The sequence below is a fragment of the Coturnix japonica genome, chromosome 2, assembly GCF_001577835.2.
Source record: "Coturnix japonica isolate 7356 chromosome 2, Coturnix japonica 2.1, whole genome shotgun sequence".
NCBI classification, from domain to species: Eukaryota; Metazoa; Chordata; class Aves; order Galliformes; family Phasianidae; genus Coturnix; species Coturnix japonica.
Window position 1 is genome coordinate 53,736,725 of NC_029517.1, and position 13,088 is coordinate 53,749,812.

Here is a 13,088-nt window from a genome sequence, read left to right on the forward strand (position 1 = left end):
TTATGACAGATTGTTGAGGGTAGCACTTACTTTACACATGGGTTTTAGTGAAATCTAAGGAAAGTTGCTGACAGCTCTACCCAATTAGTGAGAACCGATATATCTGATGTAAAATTAAGTATGGTGAAGCAAATAATAAGCATGTAATAGCCTTAAGAACAGCTGAACAACTAGTGAGACATGGTTTACAGAAGTCTTAAATCAAGTGCTTTGTCTATTTGAGTTGGTAATTTTTTGTTTCTGTGCTCATTTGCAATTAAGTAGATCACTTTCAGAAGTACCTTGCCAACAAATTCTCAATACATCCATTAATCTCTGAATCCAGTAACGTATTATTGGAAGGTGAATGACTACTATACCTGGAAAATTAACGGGGTAGTTGCAGAAGAAAAATTCAAACTCTTAGCCATGTGGCTTTCAGGGTTATATTTTGACATAAAACATTTGATAATAACAGTCTTTGCAGTTCCTTGTTCACCAATTAGTAGAACAGCCTAGACAAAGACAACACGGAAGTAAGATAACACACAAGAGAGGTATATGAATATAATATGAATACAGCTCCAGAATCACTATTATGGTTTTATGTTGCAAAAGTGATGTTCTTCCTTTTCAATAATTTCCTTTTTCACTCCTGATTCAAAAACTTAATCATGCATACTATTAGCAGTATTTAGATGTGAAATGCAGATGAAGTACCTTGCCCTGCTTAGCAATGGTTTCAATAAGGAAATCCATTCTCACGTTGTCAACATTTGGCACAAGAATCGAGCTATACTCTGGTGTGCTGCTACTAGGATATATATACTCTTCAACACGTGTATTCCAGTGCATCCAATTACCTAGTAGGAAAGAAATAAAGTTAATGTTTATAAATACTAGACATTTTCACTTATTTTCTATCAGTTTGACTTCTCTGCCACTTCCTCTTACATACAATATTCTCACTCTGCACTCCATAAATACAGACAAATTATCTGAAAGTCTTACTACTCTTAGACCCCTGAAAGAAGCAACATGATCCACTGTTCCAGCTGTTTCCTAAAATCATGACAAGAACATGATATTTCAGCTTGTCTATTTATTCACTTGATAATTCATTAACACAGCCCAGGTAGCTTTCTGTGACAATGTTTCCACATGATGATTTCCCAAAGGGAATAGAAAAAAAGCTTTATAGAATATCACCAACATAAAGTGCAACTGTAAAACAAAAGACAAGAGAAGATAACCTACCAAAAAAAAAAAAAAAAANAATCAGTAAATCCTTTAGCTAAAGAAAAAAAAAAAGGAAAAAAGAAAAAGAAAAAAGAAAGAAAAACAGAAAGAAAAAAGAAAATAAAAAGAAAATAAAAAATTAAAAAAAGGAAAAAAAAAAAAAAAAAAAAAAAAAAAAAAAAAAAAAAAAAAAAAAAAAAAAGGAAAAAAAGAAAAAAATCTAAATAAATTATTGAAAAGCAAAATTTCAAAAAGAAATTCTAAGTTCTACCCCAAAGTACCCAAGTAGGTAACTAACCGTCAGATGCCACATAAAAATCAAACATGGTATCTTCGCTGCCTTCTGGAATACAGGGAAGATCAAGCTTTATTGTTGCACAGTTTCGAAGCCAGTGCTCCATTTTGCATCTGTCTTCCAGTTCTAGTAATGCTCCTATGCTCCACATAAGAGAGAATATATACAGCCTTTCCAAGTATTTTGCAGTCAGTTCCCCTCCTTGCTCCTGAAGAATTAAGTTAACTTTTTATTTTCAATAGCCTGAAAATTCTGCTTGATCACTAGAAACAGTAGGTCAGAAGCCTTCGGTCATGTTTAAATTTAATGATGTCTTCAGCAACAAATAGACTGAGTCATTATCTAGTGGACTACAAAATAGAGAAAATGATCCAGCAAATATCACTTTTAATGTCCCATTACAGTGTTTGATCTGTTTAAATTCTAGTTTATAATCCAGTAACATTTCTGTGGAAAAAAAAAAACACATCCTAAAGGAAAGCTGATGATGAATGCATGCTTTGTGTGAAATAACAAATCCAAATGTGAAAAGGGGGCAAAGCCTTACTATTTCTTTCAAATGAAAGAGAAAATATTCCTAACAACCTGTATATTCATCAATGCTCCAAGATGCCAAAAAAATCTTCTTTCTACATAACTCCATGACTTAAAATTTTCAACATTAGATTAGGTAAATATAAAAAAAATCTGCACTAGTTTACCTTAGGTGGGATAAGGCCCTGCATCATATTAATGCTCTGCATAATCACAAAAGCTTCCAACATCTCTGTCTTGCTTTGCAGAGACTGAATGCTGAAGCGGTATAAGTCTGGGAATGATGAAGAGTACAGCCCGCGTAGAATTTCAGCTTCTTGGAAAGAACGCCTTATCAAAAACCCCTGTATGTACAGTGAGAAAATAAACTTAATTTTCAGTGCAAGAGAATAAATTCAGCTCTACTAACTCAAAAATCCTACAAACATGGCAAGTTGATATCTCTTGGGGAAAGTTGATTTCTGTTGGTGGGGGTCTCAGATTCTCTGCCTTTTGGGCAGAATTTAGCAAGCAGAAGTTGGACATGGAATTGGTAACTCCTTGGATGTTGAGCAAATATACAAAAGCATAAAAAGCATTCAAAGTTTTTAGCACAAAAAAAACATAAATTGTTCTTTCAAATATATATATATTTTTAAATCACAATGGCTATAATTAAACTCTGCAAGGAAAGAATATATATTTAACAGAAGTTTCATTTTTTTTCTGCACATTGTTAGTTTTTAGCTGTGATAGCGCCTCAGAAAAATCTGGAAGTTGCAGAGAAAAAGGCTGCATTTTAAGGGAGGATGTCTGCTGTCCATTAACTTATGCTGTGTGTATGTTGTATTTTTATTGTGTAACCCTGTATATGTTAAAGTGGATAACAAAATATAATTTAAACTGTTTTATAAGATCACAGAACAGTATCTGTGCTTTAATGCCTTTAGCTAAAAGTCACAAACTGCTTCTTGGAGTTACTCTGAAGTCTTCTCTCACTTGTGTGGTAGAATCCTAGTAAATACTATTTCAACATAGATTTTTTTTGGTGCATGTGTGGTGTTGCACTGGAACAGGCTTCTAAGAGCACTTCTGGAGTCTCAATATATTGAGATTCCCAAAATGCAGCTGGGTACAGTCCTTTGCAACCCACTTCAGCTGACCTTTTTTTGAAGTAGGCTCAACTACATGGTCTCCAATGACTTTCCAACTTCAACTATTAAGCACTTTTGTGATCCTCTTCCACATGTCCCCTTTCATCATTTCCTGAAACTCAATTTTTCACTGACCAAAGTAAATAACTTATTACAAGTAGGTGGATGCATGGAAACGCTTTCTAGAAACAGGTATGTGGAAAATAAAGAGCTAAAGATTAAATGGTAGATCTATTTAAAACAGGTAAGTGGAACTTCACCAGCTGTTCAGAAGCTACTGGAATTAATCACAAAAGTTGATAAAGTAATGTTTTTTTAAGAAGTTGATGTCTTTGATCACTTTGTAAAATCTGCTTTAAAGTATGTTAGACGAGAGCAACAATATAAAATGCTTTAAATCTCTTTTGACAGTTGCTTATGTATTTATATTTAGGATCCCAATAAGCGGTTATATTTAGGAATTTACAAATTATGACAGAAAATCTAAATATATACAATGCTTTCTTGAACTACCCATATTTTTTTAAATTAATTTTCAGAATTCATCTGTTCTTAACCAATACCGTGTTTCCTTCAGCATCTGAGAAATAGGAACTAAAGAAAGAAAAGGGTTTTACAGAAAGGGTAGTTAAGCACTGGAACAGGCTCCCCAGGGAGGTGGTTGAGTTGCCATCCCAGGATGTTTTTAAGAGCCGTTTGGATGTGGTGATCAAGGATATGACTTAGCAGAATGTTGTTAGAGTTAGGGTTACTACAGTTAGGTTAGGCTGTGGTTGGACTTGATGATCTTCAAGGTCTTTTACAACCTGGGCAATTCTTTGATTCTATGAAAATTGTGTTTAATTCTATTGGAAAAAAAAATAAATCAGTAAATCCTTTAGCTAAAGAAAAAAAAAAATGAAAAAAGAAAAAGAAAAAAGAAAGAAAAAGAGGAAGAAAAAAGAAAATAAAAAGAAAAAAAGCAAACAGCTTAATGTTTCCCTTTGTTCATTGATGCCTCTGAAATAAAAGATCAAATTAGTGAAACTTCCTTTGTTCAACACTTACACTAACACAATTTCATTTAGTTTCTGTATCACTCCAAAATGATGACATAAAGCAGGTCTGACAATGCAGAATAATAAGCCCTTTTTGTTTGTTTCTGCTGTATTTTCAGATGAATCTACAGCTCAGTTTAAACTGAAACATTCTAAGAGTATTGTCTGCAAATAAACAGGGAGAGAATACCAATGCAAGGGGGCAGAGCTGTGAAATCTAACATCAATAGGCCTTAGGCAGTGTTGTAAGTACAGAAACTGGAATCTCACGGGAACCACTGTCCTAGATGCATAATTTTCACTTACACTTTTCTAAATATCTGTATTAAATTTAAAAAAAAAAAAAATTTAAATTAAAAACTGCAGTGTGGCAGTAATATGCATAAGGCACTTGTGTTCACTGCATTTGTTCATTTTGATAAAAATGAATATTAACTGCTGTTCCCAATCTTTGAGCGCAGAAAAGTAAATACATTTCTGAAATTACGGGGAAATTTTTGTAGAAATCTTTGCTCTTGCCTTAATTTTACTAGCAAAAGAACACTTTCTTCTGTCTTTGTTTTCATTTTGTTGCTATAAATAAAAAAATAAACACCCCAAAAAATTTAGGTGAGAACGCTATAGGTATTCTACTGAGGTAGAAAAAGGAAAAAAAAAAAAAGGATATTAAATAAGGTATTCAATAAATGAGTCAAACACAGTTGTGTCACTAATCTGATAGGGGAAAAAAGTCAAGCAAAAGATCCACTAGGTGAACTGAGTTGTAACTGTCTTGCTATTATATTCATTTGCAGTTTTTAGCTAGAGTTTGTATTACAGGTTGCTATGGACCTTACTGAATTATCAAGTCTTCTCAACTCTTCCCACAACTTCTTCACCAGACAGTCTCATGCCGAGGATACACTTTCCCCAGGGACTTAACTATTGTCTCCTGTTCCCTGGAGAGCGCCAGGCTCTGTCTGCTGCTCAGGACCTCAACAGATAGATACTTCTTTTGTAGGTTATAATAAAAATAAAAGTAACCTGAAAACTTTTATTTTTTCTTTACTGCTGTTATCTCCACCATTTCAGAAAATTGGGGTTTAATGTTTAAAGTTTTGTAGAGAGACATCACTGGGCAACTCTAGGAAGATTCTTGAAAACTCTTGTATTTCATCTTAATGAAGACATTTACTACATGGAGAAAAATGCTCAAGTCTCTAAGGTGTCATTCACTATATCAGTGTCATTACTAGTGGTCAGTCAAGATGAAAATTTGTTTTTTATGAGCTTTGGCCACATGGAAGACAACATCTACAAGAAAAAAAAAAACTTCTATAAATCAGATTGAAATCTGAATATGTTATATGCTGTTCTTCCCTCCAAAACATATCTACATGTTCTGTTTTCCTAACAGTACCATTTGACACGAAACTGCAGAAAGAGAGAGCATAATCACTGCTTGTCTTTTTTAGATATTTTGCTTCTAGGAATGTTAAACCAACAAATTATGGGGTAAGAATACGCAATTAAAAATCAAAATTTGTAAAACCTGTATTGATGTTGTTTATGGTTCTAAATCCCAACTGTAGTCGGGTTTATGAAAAATCAAGAGAAACCCTATTTTCTTGAGGAGTGAACCAGCCTGTTGGCTCTTTATTTTTCCTTGCTCTGAAATTATAGCAGGAGCTGCAACAGAGTTGGTATTTTGACTCAGGAGTTGCTCTTCAACTGTGTAAAATACCTTGAATGACAAATTTGTTGAGATGTGAAATATCCAAGGTTTTAAAAGCGCAGTATGTTGACTGTGTTCTGAAAAACAAAAAATCCATCTTTTGTACAAACTACCATAAACTTTGCTATTTTAAATTTTCAGATATAAGTTTATACAGCACAAAAGCTGTTTCATATCTAATCACAAAATTAGGTCCTAAAATAACAACAGTGAACTGCTGAATGCTAGAAAAAAAACTTCCTGTACATAACTAAATAAAATTTGCTAGTATACCTCAAGGATAGGACTCCAGTTGAGAACTGATGAGCTCATGAATACCATCCCATTCCTTGAGACTGTTGCTGGAGAAGCATTATCAATATTGTGAGGTTCAAAGACTATTTTACAGTTTGGTGCCATCGGAATACGATCTCCATTTGCAAGAGTTAGAGTCTTATTGTCATCCAGGACAGAATTAAGGTTCTCAATCCAAATAGCATCAACTGGACCATCAAGAACTATCCAGATGTGGTCACCTACAGTCCAAAATAATTGACAAAAATTCCTATGAAAAAAGTTTCAGTTTCTTTCAAGGACCAGTTTCTTCTGTCACTAAATATCCTTTGAACTAATTCTGAATTCATGAACACAGCTACACTTTCATCTTCAAATACAGTTTCCATTCCCATTACTCACTTTCAATTAAGTGCTTCATTTTTGTCACCTTACCATAATAATTATCCTTCGCTCAGCATATAATATGTTGTAAGCATAATTCATCAGTCTGTAACAGTCTGAAACACGGTTTTATGGATTCATTCTTCAATTCCATAATAAACCAGGTTTATTTAAACTTACAGAAAGCAAAATAAAGATAGAAACAACAGACTTATTTTAAACCAACATTCATCTATTTCCAACATATTAGTGAGATTAAATGAAAGAAACATTTGAAAAGCACCTCTCTCAAGTAATATGCTTACTTTCGTTTCTGATGGAGGTCAATCAAGATTCTTGTTTTTTTATTCCTGTGCTTACAAAAGTGACCCAGCTCCCACTGAAGTTTTTTAAACTTTTTCCATTTAGTACTGGAAATGTATTTCAGCACCAGTTTGTGTTTCCTAGGAGGGTCTGGGTCCTGCTTGCATAACTTAAGTACTGGCAACACTCTTGCCTTGGCAGTTCCCTTGGCTTCCAGCTCCCCACTTTTTAGGCTGCCAGCCCTGCTGGGCATTTCCAGATGGTTCTGTAGTCAGAGATCATCCCTCTCTCATCTGCCTTCCTTCCTATGCCTAGGCATTATATTGCTAGGCACAAACCAAGATGGTTGAGTCTAAGTAACATTCTCACCTCTGAGCCAAATGCCTTTGTATTTATAAGTTTTCCATAGCTACATCTCAGGCATGAGGTGTTTTGGAGTTCACTTTATAAAGATGCATTACAAAAGTATTGCAAATAGTGAATCTTATTGAGAAAGTCACAAGTGTGCTAACAATATTTCATGCTGAGGGAAAAAACAGAATCAACAGTTAATGTCGTGCTACATTCTCAAGGGTACACCATTTCCAAATTTGAAACAAAACTATTAAAATTAAATCAATTTTTTTCCTACTGTAAGGAATCTGTATACTTAAAGAATATGAACTTTGTAGGAAAACTCAATAAACAATGTTAGATATATTTATTTTTTTTCATTTCCACCTTCAGTCAATATAGGCCTAATAATAGGGTCATACACTAATATTCAGATAAAAGAAAGAAGAATCTATGTAGCACCAAGTTATCAAGACTTTTTTTTTTTAAGGACAAGATTATTTTATATATGCCAAGCAGAAATTGACTGCCTAAAAGGAATTACCAGTGCCATTTGCAATGAACTAAGATCTTAAGATCTGTGCTACTGGATATGACACTACCAAAGGAGATTCACACCCTTCTGTTATGGCTGCTTGAGACCATGTCAAAATGCTGACAGTGCCAAGATTTTGTCACATTCCATTGCTGGGGGAGAAGACTTTGATCTTCCACTTGTCTTTTGTGCAAGAGTCTATCATTTCAAAGAAAGGGATCAGCAAATTCTGCAAAACAGTATTTGCTTTTCACAGTTTGAACATAAAGCATTTAGAATGGAGAGTTTTTAAATACAATCACACTTTTTGTCATACCTTTCTTGGCTCTTAAAGTTTTTCTCCAGAGAGTGGAAAATATTCCATCTGTCCAATCATTTGTTGCCACATCAAGACGACCAAACATCTGCGGTGCTGTTATAGCTTTAGGATTCATTCTCATTTCACGATGTGGCTGTCCACAATCTAGGCAGGCAGATCATCGGTTAGTTTTGGTATTTATATTCAATAGGCAGAGAACTTAAAAATTCAAAAGCTTTACGTCCAAATAGATAGCTTAATAAGTATTCAGCATTATGAGAAAATGTGTACTTATTTGGAAAAATTTGCTACTGGAAAAAAAAATAAAATGATAGAAGTAGCAGCTACTTTATACTGCAGATGAAGACGCTGTCTTGTTAATTCTGTTCAGAAAGGAAAAGGGCTAAGTACTTATGATGATGACAAGCCTTCAGCATTATTTCAGCTGAATCTGTGAGACACTTCAACCCACTTGTTCCAGCTGCCTTACCCACACACAGTACTGCTCTTTTTCAGTGTTTCTAGAATAAAAAATTCTGATGTATGCAAAACAGGATCTGTATGTTACATGACTTTGAATGTCAGTGAGGTGCTTTTAAAAGGTATCACCAGAATATTATTTAGTATCACAATACATTGAAATTATTTTTTCCATTAATTTATCCTCACAGTAATATAATTGAAGCTTTCTATAAAGAAACAAACCAAAACATTATAACATTTTACAGTAAAAATGCTTACATACCTGTCATGGCTTTCATCAAAGTGTGGATACAAGTAGTTTTTCCTGAACCACTAGGCCCTAAAGTCATCAATCCATGTCTTACTCTCTGAGTTTCAAAAAGCTGGATAACTTTCAGTTTCCAAGGAGGATGACAAACAAGTCCAGCATCCTCCACCTATGGACAGCATCAGAAATACAAAACCCCGCTATTTTAGTCCACAGGATATCTTGATATTTTATAAATATTGCATCAATATAAGACTCTGTAAAGTGTTTGCATATATAACAGCTATTTGGAAAAAGAAAAGATATTTAGTGTTCAAATTTGTACTCAGTACAGTAAGCTCTGATAAAGTAATTTCTTTTTCTAGCTCTTTTTAGGGTTACTCTATTATTTTAAGAAAAGACAGGAACTTTAGAAACACTCTTGCTAGCAATGTCTTTCATAGCTATTAAATGTCTTTCACTTAGCTCTCAGAAAGGGTTTTTGTTGGTTTTTTTTAATTACTGTTGACATTTCTGATTATAAACTTCCTTAGTTGTCTACAATATCCACAGTTCTACAAAAAAATAAAAATAAAAAAAAAAAGTGTTAGATATTTATTAGTGTATGGAGAGACCTTTGAGAAACTTCTTCACATGATCCTGCTGAGAAAAGATGCGGTTTTCCCATTTTTTACTAGTTAGAAGATCTCATTTGAATGGTATTTCTATTACTTCTGAAAGTGACTTATCTGGAAACGAGTAAGAGAAAATTGGAACAATTTCTTCAGGATTCAGATCACTGCATATTTCTTTGGCCAAGTAAAAAAAAAATCTTAAAACTCAAGATCATATTGGACAACTGAAATTACCAAAATAACAATTATATTTAAAATAATTTCTGCAGTTAAAATAAGTTCCAAATATGTTCCAATTTCAGAAAATGTTATCAGAAATTAAAAAGGAAAAGAAAAAAAAAAAAAAAAGAAAGAAAGAAAGAAAGAAAAAGGAGTAACATTTTATTCAGTTGGGGTTTTTTTAGGTTTGGTTTTTTTGAGTTTTTATTTCTCTTCTTAACTGTTACATAATTATCTGAGGAATTCTTCAAATTCTGGAGGAAGATTTAATAAAGATGAACATGTAAGTATTCATACTTCATTAACCTTTTCTATTCCACTGATGTTCTTAAGCTAATCCTATTAGTGTTCCAAAAGAGCTAATGAAAACCAAAATAGAAGAAATGCCATTTTAAGAAAATCTTTCCTTAAGCTCATGTTCTGTCAGACTTCATACAACCATTAAATCCAGGTTCACATAAGGCAAATGTACACAGAAATGTTTTTCAAACTGATCACCACAAATGTGAATCACCACTGATTCACACAGATAACACAAGCTGTCATAACCATAATTCAGTGACATCTGTTAGAATAAGACTAATAATTATATGCCAAGAAATATTTACTAGAGGTAGCTTATTGAAATATCCACCTCTTGAGTCAGAGAAGGCAACTCGCATGGTGGAATGCACTGGGTAATCCATTCCATGATAGTTCCCTAAGCAACATGACCTGAGACCTTAGCTGTTAGCAACCACCAGGAGAGCCTGGTATGCCAACTCTAAGGAAAAAATAACCTGGAGTTCAGAAGCAGGGTGAAGCAGGACTTGATGATACTAATGGAACTGATCAATTATCTTAATTCCCTCAGCCAGTCCCAAGCCAGCAGTTTTCCACCCTTCTGTCAAAAACAGGTTCTTAGTCAGTATTGCAAAACAAAGGTATGTTTGACTAGAGTCACTCAAGCTCCACCTGAAAGTAAGAAAATAGTATAAAAGTGGCCTAAGAGAGAAGGATTTGGGGAGAAGATACCATCACAGATAAGTCAGGAGGACACAGTTCATTTTTGGGACCAGCTGACCGGCTGAGCCTCTCCTCCCGCTCATAGGGATCTCTACTGGGTGCTCAGCAACATCAAGTGGTACCCTGGGAAACTTAGAGGTCTCAATAGAGTTATTCAGTAATTTAGCACAATTGCAGTCAGCTGTATTATTCATGTTCTTGGATAATCTCTCACATGTTTTGCAGGCAGTGTATTTGTCATTGCCAATCCAAAAGAATCTATAATCTGGTGATTTAACAAGCTCGGCTATTCACTAATCTAGCCAAGAGAGTTAAGTGTGGCTAAATGCCTTAAGTGTGGTTGTGAGAGCCCATTTAGACAAACTGGGCAGTACATTATCTGTGAATCCTTAACGGCAATAGCTCATACATTGAATGTAATCAGATTTATAGCACTGAATTGGGCACTGCTCAGAATGTTATCTAAGCTGCCGCTCTGATACCTGAGGATGAGCTGGAAGGCAAATTTTATTTTCTGCCAAACTTCTTTGCCTTTTCACACATGCCAATGGTAAAAATTTACAGAAAAGCTTACTATTACTAGCTGGATAGATTCAACATCAGAAATATTCTTAGATGAGTCATCATGCTAGTAACACCATAGAAGTACAAATTAAGAGAACTATTACCTGTTTGTCAATGGCAGCTTCCAGTTCAGGATAGCTTTCTTTATCAAGATGGATATCTGGAAATAGATCTTCAATTAAACTCAGGAATAAAGGTTCATCTTCATCAATCTAGTAAAAGTCAAAAGAAAAAAAATATTTAAACCTATTTTACTTTTCCATCTTAGAAGACAACCCTTAGCCCTTGTGGGCTGAAGAAATACTTCAAAATCTAAGGAACCATCTATGATAACCCTCTAAGTGGTAGACATACTAGCAGAACACAAGAGAATGAGGTCATGATGCTTCCAATAATCAAACGCTATTAAAAGGAGATTTCATTAACAATTTGTCAGGTGAAATAGCACCCATTAGTACAAATAACATTATTTTAAAAGAATGATTAAATACAAGAAGCAGAAAACATTAGGCCAAAAATTTCATAGATGCTCCTGTTTGGTAATTTATTTATGCAGGTAGCAGTGGAAATATGTTTATTACAAAAAATCTGAATAAAGTTATATGGGGAATGCAATATTTCCAAGATAGCATCAGAGTGAAAGGCCATGGACAATATTCCAATGAACACCTGAACAGATTTAAACTGGGTTTCCCAAAAATAAATGACTCAAGTACAAGCTAGTTAATTTACCAGATCCTCAGAGCTTACCAGTTTAGACAGGTTCATGTCTCTCAGCACACGCATAACTATGGTAGATTCAGTATCTGTAGGATTTGCTCTTTTTGTCGCTCCTAATGTGCGTAGCACTGACAATATATTCCTCAAGCCAAAATCATAATGCACCTAGAAGATATGCAGAGTTTGGGAAGAATTTCCCCTAGTTTACAGAGATGAAAAAAATTTTGTTTATCATTTAAAGTATGAGAAGTGATACATGCAACACAAACGTCTCCTAACATCTGTTCTGGGTTACTCACAATGTATTCTAAGCACCACACATTCACCCCTTTAGGGAGATGTCAAAAAGAATTGGAATGGTAAAGGTGAGAAAATTTTCTGGTTGAGATAAAGGCATATTAATAGGTAACTACACAAACTAATCCTAATAATTTGTGTCACTATTTATAATTTTTTCTAATGATAATTTTTTCCTCAAGTGAAAATCACCTGCTTTGATAGCTGTTCTTCACAGAGCTTGTACAGTGTAAAGAATTTCCTTGCCAGTACAATGTTAGCAATAAAACCACAACTAGCCAACTTGACACGAATTATAATTTGACGATCAGGAACCATCATGGCCACTGAACGGAAGTTGATCTTCAAGTTTTCAGGAAGTTCTTGCCGCCCAGCATATCCTGGATTCTGGAGAAAATAACAAGTTTTGAAGTTAACTGCACCTTGCACAAGTTGAAGAAACAACAAAGGAATGTATTATCTGATTAGACAATGGGTATCCAATATGTTGGCTTACCTGGGCCACAGTGAAAGAAGAGTAATTGTCCTGGTCCGCATATAAAACATATAAAAGTTAACATAAAGAAGTAACAAAATGCTTTTCAATTTTTATATTTTACAAAACTTTTTTTTTTTTTTTTAAAGAAGGCAAAAAAAAATATAAAACTAGTGGAATATTTGACCTTGTTTTTGCAAAACTAATGCATCAGTGTCTGGTTTGATGGAAGTGGTTGCAATTATCAGTGGGTTCTCAAGATGCTCATCAGAGATTTTTGAACTGATGTTTATCATTCTGTGCTTCAACTTTGAAAACAGTTGTTCACAAATGTATGTGCTGCCAAAAAGTGATGACATGAATAAGGCATGATTGTGAAGTGAGGGATGTTTTTCTCTGGTAAGAGA

General features: G+C 34.2%; 1 protein-coding gene across 1 annotated transcript in view; it reads right to left on the reverse strand.

Annotated features, from left to right (window-relative positions):
• The window catches only part of DNAH5 (dynein axonemal heavy chain 5), a 116,677-nt gene that overhangs the window by 44,366 nt on the left and 59,223 nt on the right, over positions 1 to 13,088 (reverse strand). Inside the window, exons 41-50 of the mRNA XM_032442468.1 lie at positions 12,399 to 12,593; positions 11,940 to 12,074; positions 11,294 to 11,401; positions 8,803 to 8,956; positions 8,076 to 8,222; positions 6,205 to 6,446; positions 2,215 to 2,391; positions 1,517 to 1,721; positions 700 to 842; positions 360 to 494 (exon numbers count right to left, since the gene is read on the reverse strand). Of these exons, the coding sequence (XP_032298359.1) occupies positions 360 to 494; positions 700 to 842; positions 1,517 to 1,721; positions 2,215 to 2,391; positions 6,205 to 6,446; positions 8,076 to 8,222; positions 8,803 to 8,956; positions 11,294 to 11,401; positions 11,940 to 12,074; positions 12,399 to 12,593 (1,641 nt within the window). The remainder of the gene's footprint in view (positions 1 to 359; positions 495 to 699; positions 843 to 1,516; positions 1,722 to 2,214; positions 2,392 to 6,204; positions 6,447 to 8,075; positions 8,223 to 8,802; positions 8,957 to 11,293; positions 11,402 to 11,939; positions 12,075 to 12,398; positions 12,594 to 13,088) is intronic.